This window comes from Alexandromys fortis, unplaced genomic scaffold, assembly GCF_014885135.2.
Source record: "Alexandromys fortis isolate MF-2015 unplaced genomic scaffold, M_Fortis_MF-2015_v1.1 scaffold_1, whole genome shotgun sequence".
In the NCBI taxonomy this organism is placed as follows: domain Eukaryota; kingdom Metazoa; phylum Chordata; class Mammalia; order Rodentia; family Cricetidae; genus Alexandromys; species Alexandromys fortis.
In genome coordinates, this window is record NW_026067927.1 from 14,048,479 (window position 1) to 14,074,787 (window position 26,309).

The 26,309-nt window shown below is 44.4% G+C and overlaps 1 protein-coding gene across 2 annotated transcripts; it reads right to left on the reverse strand.

The window, feature by feature from the left end:
- Window positions 1-5,703: 5,703 nt before the first annotated feature.
- On the reverse strand, window positions 5,704-16,859 carry LOC126502547 (acylcarnitine hydrolase-like). 2 transcript variants are annotated; one of them, XM_050143636.1, is made up of 12 exons: window positions 16,684-16,859; window positions 15,754-15,964; window positions 14,488-14,629; window positions 13,714-13,847; window positions 13,373-13,631; window positions 12,510-12,608; window positions 12,105-12,236; window positions 11,916-11,996; window positions 7,998-8,142; window positions 7,500-7,637; window positions 7,050-7,122; window positions 5,704-6,628 (listed from the first exon to the last, which is right to left on the reverse strand). In XM_050143636.1, the coding sequence occupies exons 1-12, from the start codon at window positions 16,757-16,759 to the stop codon at window positions 6,442-6,444; spliced, it is 1,677 nt and encodes a 558-aa protein (XP_049999593.1). In that variant the 5' UTR covers window positions 16,760-16,859; the 3' UTR covers window positions 5,704-6,441. The 2 variants fall into 2 exon arrangements, with proteins under 2 accessions (XP_049999593.1, XP_049999592.1); XM_050143635.1 differs by having other exon boundaries at window positions 12,105-12,245.
- Between the last annotated feature and the right edge of the window lie 9,450 nt (window positions 16,860-26,309).

Here is a 26,309-nt window from a genome sequence, read left to right on the forward strand (position 1 = left end):
CTTAGTTATGCATCAACTGAGCAAGTGTATAAAGCGTTAGATGTGCGTACAAGGAGTGACCTGCTGTGATAAAAGAGAGTGAAGGGATGAGCAAGTGACTCAGTAGGTGAAGGCACTTGCCACCCGGACACCAACCTGAGTGTGATACCTGAAACTCACATGGCAGAAGGAGAGCCAACTCCTGTATGTTGTCCTTCACACACACACACACACACACACACACACACACACACACGCCATATAAGTACAAGAATTTCTTAAGGAAACAAAAACAAGGCCAGTAATAAAGCATGCCTTTCATATGGGATCCAAGGCAAGGGCTTCCTCCTATAGTAGCAAGAGTAATTGCATGGTTGCTGTGTTGGTTTGAATAAAAAACTGTCCCCAAAGGCCCATAGGAGGTGACACTATTAGGAAGTGTGGCCTTATTGGAGTATGTGTGGCCTTGTTGGAGAAAATGTGCAGCTGGGGTGGGCTCTGAGGTTTCAGAAGCTCAAGCCAGGCCCAGGGGCTCACACTGTGTCTTCCTGCTGCCTGTGGATCCAGATGTAGAACTCTCAGCTACCTCTCCTGCACCATGTCTGCCTGTATGCACCATGCTTCCCGCCAAGATGATAACGGACTAAACCTCTGAACTGTAAGCCAGTTCCAATAAAACATTTTCCTTTATGAGAGTTACTGTGGTCCTGGTGTCTCTTCACAGCAATAGAAACCTTAACTAAGACGGTTGCTTTGAAGCAGGGTTCGGGGCCATGAGACTGCAAGAGGCACCCGGAAAGCCTTGGAAGTGAAAGAAACATTGTAAGCTTGATGTGGTGGTTGCACATTGTAAGTTGCTCAGACTAATTAAGGGGTTCACCTGAAAAAAAAACTTTCTTGTTTGTTCTTGGGGCTGATGTCTGAAATGTCCCTCACGGTTGCAAGTATGAGCACTTGATTTCCAGCAGGTGTGCTGAGAAGTCCTCCAGAAGGAAGACTGCGTCCTGAGTGCTGCGACGATGTACACAGGTGCCTCAGGCTCCCACCACCTCAGACGGGAGCGGGGACAGGTGCTGTTGCCCTGCTTTCCTTGCTGCGATGGACCATGCGCCCCCTTTTTTTCTTTCTGGTGTTCTGGTACAGCAATAGAAAAATTAACCAGCACAGTCTCTCTGGAGCTGAGGTTGACCTTGAACTAGCTGTGCAGCTCAGACTGTCCTTGAATGTATCGTCCACCTACTTTGTCCCCACTAATATAACAGTTATAGGTGTGTCCCGCTACACCTAACTAAGAGATTAATTTAATTGACTGTAGATTATTGCATATCTGGGGAACATTGGGGCTCAGTGATAGAGCCTGATCTGTTCAAGTTCTTTTATGTTCTATTGGGCAGTAGTTAGGTGTTGGGGCACTGCTGTTGGCAGGGAATAACCCAGCTCTCATGGGCCTCAGGGGTGTGGATTGTAATAAACAGGTCCCCTTCATGTTGCCTCTTCAACACTTGGCTTCTCTTCTGCTCTCCACCATGCTGTGAGGCGGCCTAGGAATGCTTCCTCATGTGAGTGGTGGGAGCCACCTTGGAGTTTGGTCTCCCAAATTGTGAGCTAGAAGAAACTCTTCAATAGTTGCAGCTTCATATTTTTATAGCAACAGAAGATGAGCGAGCAGTGTGTTACAAAAAGAATCATTTTTATTTGCGTATGTGTATATCTCTGTGTGTGCGCGAGTGCCCATGGGGGCAGAATCAAGGAATGGATCTCCTGGAGCTGGAGTTGCAGGCAGCTGTGTGAGCCCACTAACTAGTGTGCTCAGATTGGAACCTGCTGCCTCCAGAGCAGCAGCAAGTACTTGCATCTGCTTGCCGTGCCTTTTCTCTAGCCCTTAATGATTAGGCCATGAGATCGTGTTTCCTAGTTTGTTATGTGAGGACACAGCAAGGGGTGACCCCTCAGAACCAGAGACCACAACCTCACTGGAAGTGAGGCTTGCTATACCATGACTAGGGTTCCTAGCCTCCAGACCAGGTAGCAATAAACTCTGTGTAAGTCAGGCAGTGAAGGGTTCAAGCGTGGCAGCAGCTGAAATGAGCTAGGACACTGGACGTCTCGTGTCTGGTTTTGCTTCTGGACAACTAGAAGATATAAAAGTGTGGATGACTGAGAGATGGGCAAGGGGTCCTGTCATTCTGAATTGGGGAATGGTCTCAAAAAGACAACCCTAGGGAAAGAGGGCCAAGAGAGGCAGAAAAAGGAGTAAGAAAGTGGGGAAAATAGAGGCGAGGAAGGGACCTGGACCAGGGAGAGTGTGGAGGAAGGCAAGCATCCTTGGGGAGCCTATCTGTTCACAGCTTCCTAGGGAAACTGACGGTGTGTATGACAGGAGCAGGTTCCTGGAAGACGTGATAGTAAATTCCATGCAGGGTGTGCACTGTGAGTGTTGGCTAAAGGAGGAATGAACGGGGAGATGAAACACGATGTAAGTGTTGGAGCTGTCTTAGCCCTAGGTGGGCATGTGGATGGCTCAGCCTTACCCCAGCTGCACTCAAGTCCACATCTCTGACAGAGGGCACCGGTATTCTATGCACTTCCTGATTGCAGATTCATGTCTGAAAATGTTCAGAACAGCTTTGTCAGAGGTTACAAAAAAAATCTAGGCTTGGTGTTGCTTTTCTCTAATTCCAGTGGTTAGAAGGTAGAGGCATAGGATGGAGTTTAAGGTCAGCTTGGACTACATAGTAAAATCCATCTTGGAAAAAAGAGCTGAGAAACGGAAGCCACTCAGAGGTGCAGTTCATGATGATGATGGACTGAACATCTGAAATTGCAAGCAAGCCACCCCAGTTAAAGAGCTGTTGTGGTCATGGTGTCTCCTTGCAGCAATGAAAACCCCAGCTAAGACAGGCACTTTTCCCTCACTGTCACCTGTCCCCTCTACTAGTTTACTCTGCCATTGGCCCTTACCACCAACCTTCTCAGTCTCTGACTCTCAGACCCCAGACCTCACCTCCCTCTTGTGGAGTCTTAGCACGGGCACAGAGGTGGAGAAGCAGGAGCCCACAGGCCACAACGTTCAGGAAATGGTTTCAGTGGCATGATTACTCCCTAGGTCTGAGTCTGTGTTGCAATGGATACACCATGTTTCCCAACAGGAAGACCTTGTCCACTCAGGAATTTGTACCCACAGAGGTGTAGGGAAGAAGCTTGTTGGGAGAAGGACAAAGTGGTAGCTGCAGGGGAGCTGCGCTGTTAGACAGAGGTATTTAGCAGGTGGTGGAGGCCATATCTGTTGGGTTTGCTCACTCTTTGGTTCCCTGGGAAGGCACAGCATGGCCTCTGGAGCCATTCCAGATACCAGAAACCCATACCCAACCTAGAGTCACCATGTTTGTGATCCCCAGATTCACAGATGAAATGTTGCTTTTGTAATGGAGAGCAGGGAGCAGAAAGCTGTGACTGCGATTCTGGATTCTCTAAGGAGGTGTGTGTTGAGTGTTCAGATGGAGAAGGGGCAGGCATTCGAGTATTTGATTTAGGCATTAGAGCCTGGGGATGCCTTGAGTATGTCCTCCGGGGTTTGGCATTGTTGTCTTTTCTTTATCATTTGATTAAGATACAAATTTTTAAATTTTCCTCTTGATTTCACTCAAGAAAGTGTAATCATCAGTCAGCAGCGTGTTGTTTATCCCTACCAAACTAGGTCTTCTATAGTTTCTCTTACTGTGGATTTAGAATCTTATCCTATTGTGATCAAATAGATGTAAATATTTCAATTTTCCTGTATTTCTTAAAACTTCTTGTATGTCCCAATACGTAACCTATTTTGTAGAAAATTCTCACGGGTTTCCAAAAACGCACATTTTGTAGTGTTTCTTTTTCTTTTCTTTTTTCTTTTTTTTTTTTTTTGGTTTTTCGAGACAGGGTTTCTCTGTGGCTTTGGAGCCTGTCCTGGAATTAGCTCTTGTAGACCAGGCTGGTCTTGAACTCACAGAGATCCTCCTGCCTCTGCCTCCCGAGTGCTGGGATTAAAGGCGTGCGCCACCATCGCCCGGCTACATTTTGTAGTGTTTAATGGGGCATTTTGTGGGAGTCTATGAACTCCACTAGTTCTGTGATATCTTTAATGTGGATGTTACTCTGTTTTTGTGGGGCACTTTTAAAAGTGCTTTTCCCCCATCCATTTTTTACTTTATACCGTGGCTAGTGTGGTGGCAATTCCTACTGAGAACAAGTTTGCAGTCACTTATCCTCCTGACAAACATTTTTAGGCCTGGTTGGTTTCAATACCAGAACGCTCTGGACTCTGAGAGCTTAGGATAAAGCTGAGATACTGAGCCATGAACAGGAGTTTCAGAATCCCAGAGAACCCTGTCAGGATTCACCAATGACTACAGGGTCAGGAAATCCCTCTTGGCTAGGAAAGACTTCATGGATGGAACTGGATGGGTGTCTACTTTAGACAGCCAGCAATGCTACCTGAGAATCTGGTTCCATCTCTCTAGTCTTCAAAAATATAGAGTACTCAGAGCCTGGCAAAAAAGGCCTTCCTTCTCAGGGCTTTTCTGAGTGTTTCCACTGACATGGTACAACCATGGCTGTGCCTGACTCCTCCCATCATCAAGGCAGTGTCTCCCTTCAAATTGTCTGTGCTCCCAGTCCTGTCCTGGGCAGATGCTCTCTTTTCCCTCAACTTCCCCACTGAAGGAACAGTGGGCCTATGACAGATGACTGTCCCAGCTCTTCTAAGACCAAAGACATGGGGCTAGATTCTTTGTGTTATCTAAACAGTCTGACATTCTTAATCTTTGGCAGTAGGAGCCCAGTACTGAGCTCAGGCAAGAGTGGGAGAATCTGGCACCAGCCCTCCGGGAGGGTATCCTTCTCTGCCCATGTGTCCAGAATGGACAATGTGACCCCAAAGGTCATGCTGTCCTGGAGTTGCTCTCTCTTGCACTGGATTTTTAAAAAGGGGGAGTTTGCCAACCTGGGAAAACTTGACTTGTTGGGCAAGCTGATCAGAAATAAGGGGATATGACATGTCAGGATCTCTAGCACAAAGGATCTGGCCTCTTAAGGACAGAGAGAAACGTTTTGGGACAATTTAGGTAGATTGAGCGGAATTTGGCACCCTTGTATAATGACATAAAGTAAAAGAGAGGGCATTTATTAGAAAGGCCAAAATGTTTAGTAACAGCAAAGAGGTAAGAATGGAAGTTATGTCTACGGACAATCAAGGGGGAGAGGGTTATCACAGGGAACAGGAGGTTTCAGGGGAGCTATGGAAGTCAGAAGGACACCCACATATGTGGGCATGTGCTCAGAGAGACAGGGGACAGAACCTCTATTGAATATGTATGGACCTTCTGGCACCCCCGTCCTGCTATTAGGACTCACCCCATAGACAAACATCTTCATAGATGTTTGATCTGTGCCAATGTGGGAGCTGCCATGTCTACAGAACTCCTGGAAATCAAGACAAACCTCAGCAGGCACACGGTAACCAACCTAGTTCTTCTGGAACATATATACCCTCCCCTACACACATGTGCCACACACATACATGCACACACTCCCAGACTTGAGGAGATAATAGATGCCAAATCCTACATCTAATACAAAATTGTGCCATTAACTACTTTGGTATGGAAATAAATGAATGAGGTTGGATGTTGGGAAGGGGAAGAATTAAGTAAATTGATATTGACAAATGAACAAATAATCTTAAAATAATTTGTAGGTGATATTTTATTTACAAACACAATTTGTAGAGTCACTTTTAGATGTTTTCAGATTCAAAGATTGAATTGGAAACCTTTATGTGCTGTATCTATGAGTCATATTTCTATATTGAAACTTAGGCTCCAATATGATGATGTAGTTAGGCCTATTGGAGGCCTGGGTCATAAGAACTACTGATTATCCCATCACACACAAGGTCTTGTCTTTGGATCAGAGACTAGTCAACCAAATACAGCACACCTGTTGGGATCTTATCCTTGGACTTCAAGGTCTCTAGAAGTATGAACTTGATGAGAGAGGGCACGTGCTTTTGATACAGCCCACAGTATGATATGGGTTCCTTTAAAAACCCATAACAACGTTCTCCAAAGCTTCTTCACTTAAAGAGGGTTTTGGTCTTAGAGAAGAGGATAGTGAGGATCAGAGATGAGGCAAGGAAAGGGAGAAGAGACCTAGTCCCAGTGGGGTGTGAAAAGAGATGGGTACTTTGGGACTCACAAATCCATATTGTTATGGGAACATTCATTGAGTGGGTCTAACAAAAGATGACCCAGCAGGATAGAGTCACATGCAGAGGATTTGTGATAAATGTAGAAGAACAGACAAGTGCAGAGGCTGTGAATGTTATGTGAATGCTAGGATCAACCCAGGTCACTCAATAAGTTTTGGGAACTTCAAGGTGACCCACCAGCAGCCAATGCTACACACCATTCCTCACACAGGGCACTATAGCTCTTTGTGCATGTTCTGAGATTTCTTTAGCTCCTGGATCTTCTGGGGCAGAGTCTGGGTCCAGAACTTCAGCCTTCTGGCCTTCAGGGCTCGGCCCACAGCAGGCTGGATGTCCAGCTGCAGGTACTGCTCATCATCGTCCATCACGGGCCAGTAGGGTAGATCCTCACTGTTGGGGTTCCTGTGGATATGCCAGCCAGGGGGGAAGGGTGAGGTCACTCTGATCCAAAGATTGACCCCTGATTTGGGTCAGGCAGTAAAACAATTAGGCCAGTGGTTAATGTGGCTGTTGGGACAGGTGTCCTGATATAGGGATACAAGTGTCACCCACTGGTTTCTGCTCCATGTGGGGGAAGACTACCTGACCTGTTTTATATCTCCCTCTGAGAGGTAATATCTAAAGAACAGTACCATAACACTATGAGATGTCACTGTGAGATGACCAGTATCTGACACCTACAAAGTATCTGTATAAAGGTGCTATGAGGTAAAGCAGACCCTATCATGTGATGAAATGTCCATGCATGCTAAGGCCTCCATCCAAAAGGGAGCCCTAGAGAGGGACCCACACCTGGAAGGTTGAGGGAATGGCATTTTCTCACCCATGTCTTGCAAAGTTGGCCCAGTACTTCATCATCCTCCTGTTCAGTAGCTCTTCCTCCTCCGTGAGGTTAACTGAGTCATTAGAAAGACAAGGTTCAAGTATTTGCTACCTCATGCAACTGCCAACTCATGCTTCAGATTTATAGTCCTAATTGTCATCTGACTCCAAACTATTGGTTTTGCTACCTCCCTTCTTCACTATATACAGTATCCAAGATCAATGCAAGCCTAATTGAATTCTTGACCCAGTGTGCTGTCAACTTCCCCATTACAGGTTAGACTGGGATGGGTTCAGATTCTAAACCAGATATCTATATATCTATATCATTTATATAATCTGTATCTATAGCTATAGCTATACAGGTTTCTTCATGGAATGAGAGCTTAGGAGTTCCTCAGAGAGTCATCTGGTACCTTATTCAGGTCAAGAAAAATAAGGAAAGACTCACGTTTCACACCCCAGAAGAAGGACCCAAAGACAAAAGGAATCTCATCTCCATGGTCAGCCTTCACGTGGGGTGGCCTTACTTGCTTGAAAAAGGTGGGCTGATGTTGGAACTCATAGAAGTATACAGGGGCATGGAAACCTGGAGGTAAAGACAGATGGTGACTTAGTCGTCCCTTACCTGGAACTTTTCTGATGCATGATTGGTGACAAGAAACATTGACAAAATGTTAACCCAGAATCATAAAAGTTAAGTGGCAGAGGGAGCTTTAGGCTGGAGCTCTAGCTGTGGAAAAGCCCTTGGTTAAACTGTGTCCATGGCCTTCCCAGTTGAGTGGTTTTGTCAAGTCAATAAAGTACATGACCCATTTTCTCTTCTGTACCTACATGCCACTCTATTAAACTAGACATGGGGTGACCTGGAACCACACTGCTCCACAATGCTCACCCATGATCCACATCTCTGAATTGCTCTCCTAATCCTTGTTACAGAAGTACTCACGTTGGAAATGTGCTACTTGGAGTGCCGGGACCACAAACATGAAGTCTCCCATCATCTCCGTGTACTGTATTTGGAGAGGTTGGGGATCCTCAGTGTCTCCCATGTACTCTTCCATTAGCAGGTCGCTACACTCAGGAGGCAGCATCTACACCAAAGGGAGCCAGAAGAATGAGGTTAGGCAGGCAACAGCCTTTGGCATGGGGAAAATGGGCCCTGGGATGAGATAGGGTATGGGCAAAAAGGTTCAAGCTCAAATTTTTTATATGGGACTCCCCTCTGTATGTTATTAATATATTTTATTACTATTGGCTAATAAAGAAGCTCTTTTGGCCTATAGCAGGACAGAGTATAGTCAGGCTGGAAGAGATATAGAAAGAGAGACTCTATGTAGCTGTCAAAAGAGACAGACATCAGAACTTTAGTGGGTAGGCTACAGTCTTGTGGCTATACACAGAATCATAGAAATGGGTTAAATCAAGATGTAAGAGCTAGCTAGAAATATACCTAAGTTATTGTTGTAATTAATATAGTTCAATGTGATTATTTGGGTCAGAGTAGCCAGGAAATAAAAGCACAGTCACCATCTACAAAATGGCACACCAACGTGGGACAACTACATCCACATAAAACCTGAGAGAGCTTGGGAAGGAATTCTAGACACAAAAGAACAGAGCCAAGTGCAGTTTCTTGGTAACCACATTCTTTTTCAGATAGGCTTGGTTTGCTGGTTGCAAGCAGAGGTGTGGCTCCATTGAGAAATGACAGCTTCTTGGTTCATGCTGGTAGCATGAACTCTGGCTCTTTCAGGAGGTCCTGAACTTAAATAGGGTTTGTGAGCATTGTGTTACTAGTTGCTCAATGGCAACATAGACCCACTGTGTCCCCGGTGCTGGGGTGGTGTGCATGGCTCACAGAGGTGGTGAACATGCCTCTGCCATGTTGGACTGGGCAGAGTGAACAGGCAGGGCCACGAAGTTGGCCCTAGCCATGTTCTCTTAGCAATAAAAAAGCACCCTTGGTCAGAAAAGGATTACAGATATGCAATAAAGACACACTCAAACAAAAAAGACCTCTAAATGGGTCAAAGTGTTGGATAAACATATATGGGTTTAAGAGGGAGAGAAAAAAGTAATATAGATACTTATAAAAAGAAGTAAATGGTTAAAATATATAACAAAGTCTTTAAAGCAACAGTAAAAGTAACATAAAAGAGTACAGTCAGTCTGGAGAGATGGCTCAGTGGTTAAGAGCATTGCCTGCTCTTCCAAAGGTCCTGAGTTCAATTCCTGGCAACCACATGGTGGCTCACAAACATCTGTAACGAGGTCTGGTGTTCTCTTCTGTCCTGCAGACATACACACAGACAGAAAACTGTATACATAATAAATAAATAAATAAATAAATAATTAAAAAAATAAAGGAGTACAGTCATAGATGAAAGGAGTAAAGAAAATAAGCCATTTACAGATGGAATATATACAGAATCTGGATTATATATATTATTGTGTTTTCTTTGAATCTTTTGACTGCATAGAGACATTTAATTCTGGGGGCTACTAAGTTAAACCAACATAAAGATATCTTGACTTCAAAATTTGTGTCTAAGGATATGTTGCTTTGAAAAAGAGGTTCTGCTTTTGTTTCCACAGATTCCAGGCTAAAGTAGTTTGATGGAGCAAGATCCCCTGAATGGTCTCCACTAACCCTAAAAATACTTTGCCCAACAAACAACAGGAAGCAGTTTGGAGAAAACCATGCCCAAATACCCAAAATGATAGTTTATAAATGTTGATTTTTATTTAAAGGGGAATACTTTGTTTTGGTATGGATCTTGTTCTATTAATAAAAATTTAAGGCTGACATTTTACACTGTATATATGTATTTCTGCTCTTGTTTAGGGTATTATATATTTGTGCAGCTCATTTAAAAATGTAATGTATAAAAAATAAATAAAAATGTAATGTATAATTAAAAATTACAGATTAGTAGATGGTCATCTGTAATAGTTAAATTGTAGTCATGTTAGTTAGGTTTCCTAGATGTTCAGCCATATATTTTAGATGGCTAGGTATTCTTCAAAGATTTCAAAGACTTACAGACTATAGCATTTAAAATATTTTGTTAACTTAGGACTTTTCATAACAGTGAGACACATCTGTTCCTGGCAGCACTATACCAATCTACTTCAAGAGGATGATGGGCATTGAAGAGTCTCCTTATAGAGTTTGTTAGTTATTTAGGCCATAAATTGCTCTTGTCTGAACTGCCTGATGGTATACTATATGAACTGGCATGCAGGACCCGCAGAAAAGTGACTGCAGAACTTTCCAAAAGATAGAATCATCTTTCAGAGTTGCTTCTTCAACAGAAGAAACTGCCAGACATTCTCCATGACACAAAAGAAAGCAATTAATGAACTTTGCCAGTACAAGGCAGAACAAACCTTTGAATTTCCTGCTTCATGGAAAAGTTTGCCTGTAGGCTGAAGATGGATGCCCCAACATTACAGAAGAACATTGAGTGACTGTCCAGGCAGCAAGATGTCGCTGTCAGGTCTAGAGTTTTGAAAGTTACTTATAATACACTTCTTATTTACTTAGGTAATATAACATTCTGGGGTCCTTGAAGAGTTGAAGACAGATAGTTATAGTTTTCCTTAGTTATGATAAAAGATAAATTATAAATGAGACTTTAGACTCACAAAGATAAAATAGATGATAGTAAATTTTCTTTAATTTTTCCAGATACAAATAGATGAAATATTGTAACTATAATTCTTGCTTGAACCTGTTTTGTTATATGTAATTTTACTATGTTAAAGTTAAAACCTTCCTTTTGATTTATACAGAAAAGGGGAGATGATGCGGGTTTCCCCCTTGTATGCTATAAATATGTTTTATTACCATTGGTTAATAAAAAAAAACTGTTTTGGCCTATAGCAAGGCAGACTATAGCCAGGCTGGAAGAGATATAGAAAGAGAGTAGGTGGAGTCAGGGAGATGCCATGTAGCTGCCAAAGCAGATAGATGTCGAACTTTACCTGGTAAGCCACAGCCTTGTGGCTACACAGAATAATAAAAATTGGTTAATTCAAGATGCAAGAGCTAGCCATAAATATTGCTGAGTCATTGGCTGAACACTGTTGTAATGAATATGGTTTCTCTGTGATTATTCAGGTCAGAGTGGCTGGGAAATGAAAGAGCAGTCTCAACCTACAAATTTTGTGGAATATTACTTTAACTGGGAAAAGATATGCTACATTTGTTTGTGTGGTGGAATATTACTTTAACTGTGTAAAGGTATGTTGCATTTGTTTCAGCTACCTTTGTTAAGGATGTCAAGATGTGTTACATTTGTTTATGCTGTGCTTGTTTATGTAAAGGTGTGTTGTTGTTTCACCTAAGGCACCTGGTTGGTTTAATAAAAAGCTGAATGGGCAATATCTAGGCAGGAGAGGAACAGGCAGGGCTGGAGGGCAGAGAGAATAAATAGGAGGAGATATTTAGGCTAAGGAGGAAGAAGAGAAGAGATAGAAGAGAATGAGGAAAAAGAGAGGGACACGCCAAGGGACAGAAGCCAGGTAACTGCCCACCAGACACAAGGAACAGTAAAGTAAGATATACAGAAGAGAAGAAAGGTAAAAAGCCTCAAGGCAAAACAGACAAAGAGAAACTGATTAAGTTATAAGAGCTAGTGGGATAAGCATAAGATAAGTGTAAGAAGTCATAACTAATAAGAGGTCTTCATGCCATGATTTGCGGTCTGGTTAGTGGCTTCCAAAAAAGAAAAAGCCTGCTACACTCCAAGGTGACCCCACACAGAATCACACATATATACTGACCTTTATTAATAGGGATGCTGTCTGAGAAGGAGCTACGAGGGACTTCTCTATACAGACAATGTCAAAAGAATCTCACCATTTGTGCTGTTGCTTTCTTCATAACAGTCTCCAGGTTCTCTTTGGTTATTTCCTTAATTTTCTGGGAATTTTCTATAGCCTGGGAGGCAAAAGACAAGTCTGATAAACTTGGATTAAAGATGCATTGAGTTCCCACTGCTTAACATGTGAGTCTCTAGGTTCCCAGAATATTAGAAGTGAGCCTCACCACGGGGATGATCCAACCAAACTCATCATTGTTGACACCAATGATGCTGGGGACAGGGTGAAAATCCACAGCAGCCAACAACTCTTGGGGATGCCTGGGGAAGAACTCTCCATCCACCACGGCAGGGATGGCCTGGAAGACCTGAGGGGAATTAAAAATCAGTGCTGAAGGTCAGTGAAATAATATGCTGATTCACCGAGTTACTTTCACCATTTTCTCAGTTCTCGCTAGTTTTAGGGTGCTCCGCTCACTCTGGAAGAAAACCTACACTTAGAACAGTCTATCTTGGTCCCAAGTTCATATTGTATCAGAACTAAAAGAACACAAAGTCATAGAGATGAGGTATTTGGCTCAGAGTCCCACATCTTGTTGCCCAGGTCCTTCCAGACACACAATTCTCCCCACCTTGTTAATGGCCAGAACTTCTGCTTCACTTTTGCCTCTCAGACAGTGCACCAGGGCCTCTGAGTCCATGGCTTCACATCCAGATAGGCTGGCCACCGTCTATAAGGGAACAAGCAGGGAGAAGAGCTTTCTCAATTCCAACTCGATGCTATTGCCCCCAAATACAACACTATAGTGTGTGTTGTGTGTGGATTGGAATAAATATGAATTTTTTCCCCAAGTCCCACAGCTCATAGGTAACATAGTAAGCAATACCCATTATACCTGCATACTTGTTTTATTTTTCTTTAGGGTAGTTTTGTTCTCTCCACCCATCTCTCTGGGTTTTGTGTATGAGAGAAAGAACAAGTTTGCTATAGTTCTTATGTGAAGGTTAGAGGACAAAGTCTCATTCACTGTTCCCTGTATTTGAGACAAGGTGTCTTCTTGTTATGGTGCTGCCTGCACTAACTGAGCTGCCATGGAAACATCCGGGGATTCTCTAGTCTCTGCCCCCACACATGACCACAGGAACATTGGAATTACAGATACATGCTACCATCTCCAGCTTTTGTGGGTTCCGGGGATTTGAACATAGGACCTAGGTTTGCACTCCAAGCACTTTAAGAAGCCCACTGAACCATCTCCCTAGCTCTTGCACACTCAGTTTTGCCAGTGGTCGATGCTGCTAGGGGCAGCTTTGCTGTCCACAGAACATACTCAGCCTGTAGAAAGCAGAGGCATGGATCCTAAACCACGAGCCTTTCAGAAACAAACAAAGAGACATCCCTTCCCTAGATTCTTGTATTCTCCACTGAGTACCATAGTGCCAGAAGACAGTGCTGTGGCAGTAGATATTTAGTTGAAGGAGTTGGGGCACTTACTTGGTGAATCGCCTCAGAGGAGCTGGAGATGAGACCAGGTAACACGGCTACTCCACTCTCCATGATGGCTCTATGGAAGAGTCCTTTGGACATGGGAGACACAACATGTGAAGACACACTTATGCCACCTGCTGACTCGCCAAAGATGGTGACCTGGTCAGGGTTGCCTCCAAAGTGGGCGATGTTCTGCTGGACCCAGCGTAAGGCAGCCACTTGGTCCAGGTAGCCCCAGTTGCCTCTGGCGTGCTGGTCTCCAGTGCTGAGAAGTGGAAGGGACATGTAATCACAGGGATGCCCTTATTTTTCTCAGGCCCCATTGCCTAATCCAGACCCAGACTCACCTGAAGAATCCTAGGACACCCAGGCGGTACTGGATAGTGACCACCACCACATCCTCAGTGGCTGCCAGCATGGATCCATCATACATGGAGGCCATTCCTATAACCAGACCACCACCATGGATCCACACCATCACCTGGAGAAATCAAGAGAGATGTCAGGAAGCTGCTAATCAGTTCAAGATCTACAGGATTACTTACTGGCATATCAACTGCTGGGCCTCTGTGCAGCTACACAAATACATGCAAATCCTCAGGACTTCAGGGCCTTAGTCACAGGCGGGTCCTCTAGTAGCCCCATCAGTGTATTTCTAGTCCCCACCCCACCATGTGTTTCAGTTTGAATTAATGGGTCTTTGTGTAGAGTAATGCCATCATTACTCAGACTCTTCATAGTGGAACAAAGAGGTGTGTCTCCATGGATATCTCTCTAGATGAAAAATGGAAAGGACCATCAACTTTCACTGACACAACAGATAACCCAGAAGTAGGAGAGGGTGACTCACAATGATGAGGTCTTGAGCAGGCAAGTGGTTCTGCGGGGCTCAGGTTGCAGAATGAGTCCTGGTTTTTAGTAAAGAGCTAGAGCCAGTGCTGCATGTCCCATGCCAAGTTTTCAACTATATAGTGTGACTGAGAAGGCCTTTTTTTGACCCAAATAGGGCAAGGCTTTTCAATAAAGTCCACACTGCAATAGAGCTCATGTTGCTTTTGTCCCTTCTCATCATCTTGAAAAATATGCCCTCTCCCCAAGGTGACCATGACCTGATGACTCACAGGCAGGTTAGAGCCCTCATGGGCGTGAGCTGGTGTGTAGATGTTGAGATACAGGCAGTCCTCGGACATAGAGATGGGAGGCGGGTTCATTTTTAGCTTCTTTAGTCCCTCTGAATTCATCTTATCAACATCTTGCAGACAACTGTCATAAAAGGGAGACAGTTATTCCAAGAGATATATGGTGGTCAAAACCAAATGTGAGTCTGAATTTTTCCAAGGCATTTTCAGGTGCTGTCCCTCATGATGCCCTGTTAATACATATTCTCACTCTAAAGTCCCTTCCCACCGAGATAATGACCACAAGCTTCCTAAAAGCTGAGGTGAAGCCAGATTCCTCGGGACTCCTCCAGCTAGATAGGGCCTGGATGTTATTCTTGCTGAGTCTGGGATATAGAGACCTCTAGATGTCCCTATGGAAATGGTTGGCTGCATGTGATGACATTTACTGAATTGTGTAAGAATAGAAAAGTGACCTGAGCACTAGCCGGCTTGCGAGCATTTTCTCCTCTCTGTTTCTGGTTATGGATGCGATGTGACCAGCTCCCGTAATTTTCCTGCACTGTGAATTCCCCAACTTGATAGACTGTAACCTGAAGCCTATAATAGTAGCTTTCTTCGTTGCTTTTCTTGGTACAGCATCAGAAAACAAACTAAGGTTGCAATATTGGAGTGTTGTAGTCCACAGGTACTAGAGGAATCAATGGGCAATAGTGTCCAAAGGGTGGTGAGAAATCCTTCACCCCATGTACAGACCCTCAGGGAGCTTCTTTTTCCTATTCTGTCTCCAGAGGGAATTAATTACATATCCTTGTTCCTTGATCAGTGGCACTTGGCTCTATAGGTTGTCCCAGTGACTAGGAGGACAGAGTTAGCAAGTATGCATCATGTTGTCTATACTCTTCAGGACCTGAAGTGAATTCTACTGGATTCATGGGGCTCTCTGGTTAGTAAGACTCACAACTCATTCCTAGAGATTCTTCCCATTTTGGCAGAGCACACTGGGCTTAATTTGGATCTGTGAACAATTTTATTTTTGTTCCTCTCTACAGTACCTGCATCTAACTCTCAATGGTGCCAAGCTCTGACCCAGGAGCTGGTACAGTTGTTCTACTCAACCTTAGCACATGCATCAGAAAAATGCATGGTGGACTCCCCACACTGGGAGAAAACTATTATGGAGCTGAGATGGAGGAAAGACTTCAGCATGACAGGACTCAGAGAAAATGTTCACCCCAGGGCCAGACGTCCTCTGGGTCCAGAACTTACATGGCTGGATAGGAGGTCCTATCTCTCACACCACTCCAAGGTTCAGGGGCTTCAGGGGGCGCAAAGCGCAATTGCCCTACAGGTGGCTTGGCAAAGGGGATTCCCAGGAATCTGTGGACACCAGCTTTGGTGTCACTCACTTGGATGAGACTACCTCGGACCTGGCCTGTTTGTGTGCTTCTGATGGGACTGGCCTCTGATGAGTCCTGACCTGTTTAGAGAAATGCCATCTGGGTTAGTTGTGTGCAATCAGCTGCCAGCAGATTGTGGAGATCCCATCTCACTGTTACCAGGGCACAAAAGACAGGAACCCAGGGCCTCCCAGTTCAGCTGTGGGGTGTGAGTGTGGGAACTTCCCTATCCCTCAGAGCCAGGAATCTTTCCTATTGCCTTTGAAGGGTGTCAGAGCATTTCTTGGGCCAAAGAGGTCACATAATCATAGACATTTGGCCACACAAATTCATGATCATTACCATTTTTTCTGGTAGTATTTCTCTGTGTAGACCCAACTGTCCTGGAACTCACTCTGCAACCAGGTTTGCCTTGAACTCACAGAGATGATTGTCATTCTTATCCAAAGGTCAATAGTAGCTGCAGTCATAGCCATATACAGAGGGAAAAATTCCTCCAGCTCACTTTTCTTTGAATTGTCTAGATCTCTTCAGAGCACCTTACACTGAATTGTCTCCTCAGTATCACTCAGTCCAAGAGTGATCTTGGACATCTCTGGCCCTCTGTGTGTGCTAGTGGGCCCACAAAATCTGTGGACTTTGACCAGGGGATTGGGAGGCCCAAGTTTCCCACACTTTTATATATCATTTCCATCACCCGTCCTTCCCCCACCTTTTCTCTCAGAAGTTCAACCTCTGAAATGCAGACTCGGCAGCTCTGACTCTAATCATTCCCCATTGCCACCTTAGTGAGCCTCACCCTGCACACGGAGGAGGAGGAGCAGGAGCCCAAAGACCGCAGCATTCAGCCAGCTATGAAGTTGGTTCAGTGACATGATCAGCTCTCAGGCTTGAGTCGGTGCTGCTAAATAGGACGACCACATTTGACAAACAGGAAGCAGAAACTGTGAGGCTTGCCCAGGCAGGAATTTAAATCAAAAGGAAGTAGGAGGGACCTTGGTGTGGTGGGGCAAAGTCCTCATTGTAGGAAAAATGATTAGTCAGAAATGACAGGAGCCAATGGCCTGGAGGCGGGGCAAGGTCACTGCATTAGTCTGGGTCCTCTAGAGCATCAGGGTTTATAGAATGCATCTCTCTATATAAACATAGAGAAATGGGATTTATTAGAATAACTTAACAGGTTATGGTTCTACTAATTGAACAGTGACTGCTTATGGATAGAAAGTCCAAGAATCCAGAAGTTGCTCAGTGCATGAGTTTGTATATCTCATCTGGTCTTCAGTAGATTCTGAAATCCCAAAGAGGTAGGCTCTAATGTCAGTGAAGGAATGAACTTGCTAGCAAGTTTAGAGCAAACAAGCAAAGAGCCACATCCTCTGTCTCCCATGTCCTTATAGATGCTTCTAGCAGTTTGACTCATATTAAAGGTATATCTTCTTACCTCAATATCTGGATCAAATGTTTGTGTCTTCCTACCTCAAATGTCCAGAGAAGAAGCAAATTCACCCACTTCAAACTATCATGAAACCCCTCACAGCTGTGCCCTCCATCTCTGGATTCTAGTTAATTCCAGATGTAGTCAAGCTGACAACCAAGAATAGCCATCAAAGTCACTTCTGCTGTTTCTGTTCCCTCTTTGGCTTGCAGAGGCACAGTGTGGATTCTGAAGCTCTTGTGGGACACCAGGAACCCTGTCCTCACACATGGACAGAAAGCTGTAACAGGAGAGACAGAGGGCTTCTGTGAGTAGGGACACACTCAAGATGTGGTAGGAGAGACAGAGGGCTTCTGTGAGTAGGTACACACTCAGGATGTCACAAGAGAGACAGAGGGCTTCTGTGAGTAGGTACACACTCAGGATGTCACAGAAGAGACAGAGGGCTTCTGTGAGTAGGTACACACTCAGGATGTCGCAGGAGAGACAGAGGGCTTCTGTGAGTAGGTACACACTCAGGATGTCGCAGGAGAGACAGGCAGATGCAGGAGCTCTGGGTGTGTCCTTCATCCTCAGGACTCTTCTGTGCTTTGAAGTCTCAGTTTACTGAGCTGATTCCAGGGTCCCTGGTCCCTGCAACAATCTTAGGATCTATATGAACACCTCTCTGTTAGGTCATAGTTGTTTGATCAAAACAGGGCATTTCTGGTGCCTTAAAGTCCCGAGCCCCCATTCACTTCACACTTGTGATGTGTCTTCTCTAGTGACCAGTTCCTGCCAAGATCAATGTCATGGTCATTTAACCAGTAAATAAATATTTTTAAATGTTTGCATTTATTTATTCACTGTGCTCATGTACATGTGTGTATATATGGATTCTCCCAGGCCCTGGCTCACATATGGAGGTGAAAGGAAGCCCAAAGTGGAATTTAGGTCATTAGGATTGGAGTCAAGTTATCTTTTTTTTTTTTTTAAATTTATTTATTATGTTTACAATGTTCTGTCTGCATGTATGCCTGCCCGCCAGAAGAGGGCACCAGATCTCATAGATGGTTGTGAGCCACCATGTGGTTGCTGGGAATTGAACTCAGGACCTCTGGAAGAGCAGCCAGTGCTCTTAACTTCGAGCCATCTCTCCAGGAGTCAAGTTATCTTACCACCTCCGGATCAATATCATATGTAACCATGTGACAAGCATTTAATAGGGACTTTCTGGCTCTAACACTGGAGTCAGTCTGGGTGCTCAGAACCTGTGATAAAGCTGAGATACAAAGCAATAAATAAGAGTCTTAGAATCACAAAGAACCCTGACAGAATAAATTAAAGGATGCAGGATCAGGAGCCCATACACCGTCCAGACTTGGCTTCCTAGAGGACATGGCATGGGAGGTCAGTGTCAGACAGCTTTTAGTGCCACCTGAGAAATGCCTTTGGCTCCAAATTATCTTCATTATTATCTAAGCATGGCACTGTGGGACAAGAAAGGCAAGAAAAAAGAGTCAAGCAGGTGAAGGGAACAGTTCAAGGCTTGAAAACTGAAACAGAGGCAATAAAGAAAACAAACCAAGGGAATTCTGGGTAAGTGAACAGGAACTACAGATGCAAACAGGCAGTGGACTCATTGCTCTAGACTTTGGGTTCTGGCACGGGCTCGTGAAATGGGTGACTGATGGCTGGGCTTGATCCTCACTCATCCTTGGGGTGTCTGTTACAAGATTTATCCAAGTTGGGGATGCTCACACCATACTATGGTCTGAACTCCCTCATCCAGGGTTTTGAGCTCTTCACTCCCTCCCCTTTCCCTGTCTGCTGTTTGCCTGCACTTCTGCCCCTGCCCAGTTCTCTGGCTACTTACCTGCTTCTCATGTCTTTGCTCACCAGGCTTTCCTGGCATTTGGTCTGGCCACATAAGGATTCTTCCTGCAACAGATCCGTTTTCTTTGCCTGTTCTTCCTTATAGCATCTGCTGACTTGGCCCTCAATAGGGTATGCGTGGATCATTTGTCTGTGACTGAATTTTATTCCAAATTTTAGAGTCCAATTCTTCCTAAGTTACTTTCCATGGGAGCACATGTGGACTTGCCTGGCTTCCGCAGCCTGCTGCCCCCATGTAGACTCCTCCCTGCACTCTCCTCCCACAACAGCCTGGGAGGCCCACAGGTGAAGCTCTTTCTCTTTTGGCCTGCAGACCTACATTCCAAAATCTCTAAGGCTCCACTTCCTCACTATTCCCACGGTTTCTTATATGCTGCTACATACTGTAAACTCTTATTTCAGGATTTTTAAGTTGCTCATCTGACATGGTTTCCTGCAGAAAGCTTTGTCTCACTGTTAAAATAGTCTTGTCTATTTTGTGTGTGTGGGTAGATCTCTGCCTATATGCTTTCTTATGGACACGAGAGCCACAGAAAATTCTGCAGGCTCAATTAGATGTGTGAACGCATGTGGCCACTGCATGCTTGTTTCTGGTCTGAGTTTACTTGTTCCACGTGTCTTGGTAATAGCTCAGCTGCTATTACAACTAGCTACCTAGGCAGAGAATTTGTCTCTGGGTTTTCTGGCCACCGAATCTGATATAATGAGAGAGAAAGTATTTTTATGCTGTTCTACCCAATTAAGAATCAAAGCAGCTAAGGAATTGGGTACAGTTAAGAATCTGTAACAAAAACTTAAAACTTTGAACTCCAAATTGAAGCTACTCTTAAAAGCAACACAGGGTCTGCCACCACCTTAGTTAAGTACAGCCGCATGGGCAGACACCATTTTGATTAATGGTGAAGAGGGAGGTCATATGACTTTACTACCTTCTTAAATAAAGGTGACCGCATGGAGTGGGCCCATCAAGGAGACAAGAGATCTCCAAGTTATTTTGGGTTAGGGATAGATTTCTGCATGATAATTCCTGTCCTGTACTAGAAACAAGGTTTATGAAAGATAAGATTTAAAACAATGTTGATTTCATGAGGTATTAAAGCTGTACCTTCATGCATTCGTGTACAGGGACATCTCTTGCTGGCAGCCAGATTTTGTAACCTAAGAGTAATCCTTTTGGTATTGATTTTAGAAACATTAAATTGTTTACAATGTTAAAGCTGGGTTTTGCCTTCTAGAGATACTAAGCTTATACTTAACAGATAATGATCCTCTGATTCTCAAACGCTTCAGACATCTGAGAATATGGAATTTAATAAAAAATCCGTCTATGATAGAGACAGGACAGCCCCTGGCAGCACCCCCATCTCCTCCGAGGAAGGTGGATGCTGCAGAAGAGCTTTTACCTGGAGCTTGCTTTAAATGCAGCAAAGCAGCCATGGAGTGGAAAAACTGCCTTAGCCCAACTGCTGCCAAGACCCTGTCCAGACTGTCGACAAGCAGGATGCCGGAGAATTAATTGTTTCACTTTGGCAAAAAAAAAAAAAAAAAAAAAAAAAAAAAGGTAGGCTGGTCTCCACAAACTCCTACTCCACAGGAAAGTCTGTCAGATCTTCTGGGCCTGGCAACTGAAGACTGATACTATCTTGTTTACCTCTGTCCCCAGTGAACACAGAGAAACCAGGGGTAGCTCTCTAGGTAACCGGTAAGTTTTCACTTCTGCTTATGTGTAGTGATGAGCTGCAGGCAGGCCTGCTTTCGTCCTGCCCAGCTCCTGCATGGCTAGCTTATGCTCCAAAATAACAACACACAAATTGTATACATTTAAATACTGCCTGGCCCATTATATCTAGCCTCTTCTTGGCTAACTCTCACATCTTAATTAACCCATTTTTAATAATCTTTGTAGCACCACGAGGTGGTGGCTTACCGGGAAAGATTCAGCATGTCTGACCTCGTGGCTGGCTCCATGGCATCTGCCTTACTGCCCTTCTTCCCAGCATTCTGTTCTGTCTACTCTGCCTACCTAATTTTCTGTCCTATTAAAGGGCTAAGGCAGTTTCTTTATTAACCAATGAAAGTAACACATAGACAGATAACCCTCCTCCATCACTTATAAAGAAATTTATCCTTCTCAGATCTGATGGTGTGTGATGACTAGGGTACTGATAGCTTTACCAGTTAATCTTCCCCCAATCACCCAAAGCTACAGCCACCTTGGTACCTAGTTAGTTTATTAGTTAGGTTTCTTGTTAAAAGTACAGACAGAGCCTGGTGGTAGTGACATATGCCTTTAATTGCAGCATTCAGTGAGGCAGAATCAGGCAGATCTCTGTGAGTTTGAGGCTAGCCTAGTCTGTACAGTGAGTTCCAGGACAACCAGAGATACATAGAGAAACCCTGTTTTGAAAACAAACAAACAAACAAAATACAGACAGGTTTGCCTTATTCATAGGCTTCAGAGTTAAGGTTTCATAGTTTACAGGCTTCAGAGTTTTAGCATTGCCAGCCATAGATGGCAAAACTGCTGAAATGTTGCTGAAAAGCATAAGTTGCTAACAGTTCAACAATCCATGGCTGCTTGTTCTTGCTGACTCTTCCCCCTCTGAAACAGGTTAGCAATGAAGGTTGTATGGAACCTGCATGCATGTTGCATGTTCAACTCTGCTCCTCAGCCTCCTTCCCTCCTCCTCCTTTGCTAGCTCAACCTCTTTTGTTCAGTAAACGTCCTCTGGTTGTCTTCTAAGTATAGACTTAAAGGTGTGTTTCATCACTCTAAAACTAGGCTCTCTAGATATAAAAATATTTAGGAAAAAATTCATTCCTTTTAACCCCCCCTTTGCTATGACACCAAGAAGTAAATCTGTTCCAGCTGTTTTTACAGACACCCGCATGTTCCTGATTTCTAGATCACCTCCTTGATACCATCCATCTTCAAGCCTGTGTTTTGCGAGTCTGCTCCTCCTGCCAGACACGTGCTAAGACCAACCTGCAGGGGGCCCTCCAGATACACCAGCCCCTGCACCAGTTCTGAGGACACCAACTGGGCAAGGGTTGGCAGGTTGATCCCCCCCTCCCATATCCTCTCATAAAAAGCTCTGCTATCTCCTAACTCTTGTTGACACCTTTGCAGAATGGATGGAGGCATTTCCCCCATCCAGGGAAACAGCATATTTCCCAGCAGGAAAACAGTGGTGGCTCAGGTACTCCTTGAACACATCCTTTCTCCATTTGTCATGCCATCCCCTAAGCTCCTGGGACAACAGTGCTGGTGCCACCTCTGCAGGCTAAGTGGGCACCTATCCAGGATGAATGGTTTGTCCAGGAACTGGGGCCCTCCATCCTCTGGTTTTTCAAAATGTCCCAGTGAAGGGCACATCTGCTTTTGTGTCTAGATCATTCAGCTTTGTCACTTACCTTTGCCTCCTCTGCACAACCAGGGCACATCGCGTTCCATTCTCTTCGGCAGTCTTCACTCTTCTTATGGCTAACCGCATTCATAGGGCAGGTGCTAATTTATTTTTGATCCTGACAAGTCACCTTCTCTGCTTCCTCAAGAAACATATTCCTGATGACATGGCAGTTAACTGAATGCTTTTCACCCGTACTTCCCACTGAGTATGAGCCCACCAACTCCTGACTCACCCTTCCCACGTTGTCCATGCCAACAGGAAGTAGTCAGACTTGAACCGGTGTCCATATATCCAAGAAGGTTGGGATGTTTGGCTGGAAACACTGCCTCAGCCCTACTCTCTCTCCAAACCCTGCCCCCTCAGAGGGATTGCTAAAATTCCAGGCTCCTCCCCATGTAGTAATATTTCATTTGTATTTTAATAAATACAACTTGCCTGAAGGTCAGAGAGTAAAACAGCTACACTGATCAGGCTTACAGACAGGCAGTGGTGACACACACCTTTAATCCCAGTAGCCACACAGATTGCCATAGAAACTGGGCGGTAGTGGTGCATGCCTTTAATCCCAGCCCTAGAAAGGAATATAAAATGGGAGGAGACAGCTCTCATACAGTTTCATTCTGAGGTTTCCTGGAGGCAGGATCACCATTTTGGACTGAAGTAGACATAAGAGCCAGTGGCTGGCTGTTTTGCTTTTCTGACCTTCAGGTTGAACCCCAATTTCTGTCTCTGGGTTTTTATTAACCATGCTACATTTGGCACCCAACATGGGGCTTGAACCCATGACCCTAAGATTAAGAGTCTTATGCTTAGGCTTCTTAGTCTGTGGTCGCCCAGACACAGTATAGGTAAGACTTCTCTACTGGCTGGCTGCTTTGTTTTTCTGGTTTTCAGGTTGAACCCCAATATTTGTCTTTGGGCTTTTATCATGCTACATCCCCTGAAGCTCAAGACCATACCTACAGGGTATTTAAGCTCCAGTCTGTAGACTGGGCATGTGATTTCTCTCCTGCTTCCTTTCCAGAGAGTCATCTGGGAGTGCTTTGCTCAGATTAAACCTGTCCTTCACTTTTAAATTCAGCTTGATTTGGCTTACTGTGTCAGTGGAGAGACTTAATATTGGGGTACAGAAACCTTTCAATCAGGTCTTGTTCCTGGAGTCTGGCTGGCATTTGGGAACCTGTTCCTCATGCTGGATTATCTTGTCCAGCCTTGATGCAAGGTAAAGCCAGGTTCTGCCTCAGCTTGATGTGCTAGGCTTTGTTTAAGCCCATGGGAGACCTGCCCCTTTCTGAATGGAGACAGAGGAAGAGTGGAAGAGGAGGGGTAGATGGGAAATGGGGGAACAGTGACCAGGAGGAGAGGAGAAAGGGGAAACTGTGGTAGGTATGTAAAATAAATGAAAAAAGTTGTTTAAATAGGATAATAATAAAGATTAAACAATCCAAATTTACCATAAATGATGCAATGATGTATGGTAGCCCACATGTGACTCAGTTTCCAAGTTCAAACTTGCCTGCCTGCATCCTTGAGGGCTGTGAGAAAGTTCTGATTAATCCCATAAGAAAGAGCATTTTGGCCCAGATGAAAGAAGACTTTATCCATTAAGATTTGGGCTGGTGTATGGCACACATAGTTAGAGTTAGTAGCTGCTTGCTGCTATCTGAATTCTTGTGAGAGATAATGCAACTGCTTGAGCTTCCTCCAAAGGACAGTGCAGGGAGGTAGCTGACTGTACCACTCTTTCTTCTGCCTTCTGCCTTTAATCAGTCCCCCTGGCCTGATTCCCACTGGAGTGGGCTCCGACAATGGTGCTGTTTCTGAATAAAAAGGTTGGCAGTAGCTAACATTTATTGGGTACTGGTTGATGGTATCTCCTAGATGATTTTTATGAGTTAAGTCACTTAATCCTGATGGCTCATAAAATGAGCTATTAATACTGTCATTTTTTGCCTAGGAAGACTGAGGTACAGTAAGTTTAGAAACTTCCACGATCACAAAACTACTAAACAGTGGGGCTGAGATTTCTATTTTATTATTATTTTTTCTAGGTGTTTATTTTTTTCTAATGATAGTGGGTTGGTGGGGAAGACCTGGGAGGAATTGGGGAAGGGGAAATTGTAATAAATATGTTGTATGAAAAAAATCTATTTTCAATAAAAATAGTTGTTTGATATTAAAAAATAAATAATAAAATAAAACATCAAGAAAAAAGAATTTACTTAAAAGCAGTCAAACAGGTCGTGCAGCTGTGCATCAATCAGGGTGGGGTAATGTGTTGTGTGCATACGTGGAATGACACTGTTAACCAAACAACAGCACACTTGATTCTCACAGGAATCGAACTCAGGTCATCAAGTTTGATAACAAGTGCCTTTACCTCCACTGAGTCATCCAATTAGCCTGCATAACCTTTCAAAGTTAAACATACACATGGTCATATCTATGTTCTCACCAAAAAGAATTGTAAGCCTGTGGTTATGTTTGAAATTGTCTATAACAGATTGCTAAGAAAAGCCTAGTGATGCTTGCCTGCAATCCCACACTCCGGATGCCAAGGTAGGAGAATGATGAATATGACCCCAGCCTGGGCTATGTAATGAGAGCCTTGTCTCAAAAAACACTGCCTCTCCAAACCAAGGAAGACTCTTAATGTGGAAGTGACTCAGATGTGCAGCTGCGGAGAGCATAAAAGAACTGAGGATTATATACATGGATTAGAACTCTGCAGTGACAGAAGGGAGCTTTTCTTATCTCGAGGACATCATGCTTCATGGCATGTGTCCTAATCACCAGTGACACCTCTTATAGGAAATGACAGGAAGATGTTCCCAAACCACATCCAGGTGCAAACTACAGCAACAGAGGGCGTGGAGTGATCCTTGGGATGAACAGAAAGTATCTATCATCTCAGCCACTGTGCCAGGGCTTAGCACTCCGCTCATCTGTGCCCCAGTGTCGAGGACAGACAACACAGGGGTCTTCACTTTTATCCAAAGGTACTGTGAATGAAGAGGGACTATATTCTGGAAAAACTGATGCCCAAGGAAGGTAAATTGACCAGAGGTAGAGGGATGAGAAGTTAAAAAAAAAATCAATGGGAAACAGGATGATTGGGATAAAGGAAGGTTGGATAGGGGAGCAAGGAAGCACAATTCTTAGTTAAGGGAGCCACCTTGGGGTTGGCAAGAGACTTGGACCTAGAGTGGCTCCCAGGAGCCCAAGGCGATGTCCCCAGTTAGTTCCTTGGGCACTTGAGGACAGGGAACCTGAAATGACCCTATCCTATAACAATACTGACGAATATCTTACATATCACCATAGAACCTTCATCTGGGGATGGATGGAGATAGAGACAGAGACCCACACCGGAGCACTGGACTGAGCTCCCAAGGTCCCAATGAAGAGCAGAAGGAGGGAGAACATGAGCAAGGATGTCAGGACCACGGGGGGTGCACCCACCCACTGAGACAGTGGGGCTGATCTAGTGGGAGCTCACCAAGGCCAGTTGGACTGTGACTGAAAAAGCATGGGATAAAACCGGACTCTCTGAACATGGCGAACAATGAGGGCTGATGAGAAGCCAAGGACAATGGCATGGGGTTTTGATCCTACTTCATGTTCTGGCTTTGTGGGAGCCTAGCCAGTTTGGATGTTCACCTTCCTAGGCATGGACGGAGGGGGGAGGACCTTGGACTTTCCACA

Excerpts from the sequence above, each read along its gene's own strand:
- LOC126502547 (XM_050143635.1), bottom strand. The coding sequence starts at position 16,759 with ATGTCACTGAACCAACTTCATAGCTGGCTGAATGCTGCGGTCTTTGGG. Across the intron at positions 13,632-13,713 it reads GGTGTCCTAGGATTCTTCAG|CACTGGAGACCAGCACGCCA; the intron begins GTGAGTCTGGGT and ends TCCACTTCTCAG. Across the intron at positions 7,638-7,997 it reads CCAAGTAGCACATTTCCAAC|GTTTCCATGCCCCTGTATAC; the intron begins GTGAGTACTTCT and ends CTTTACCTCCAG.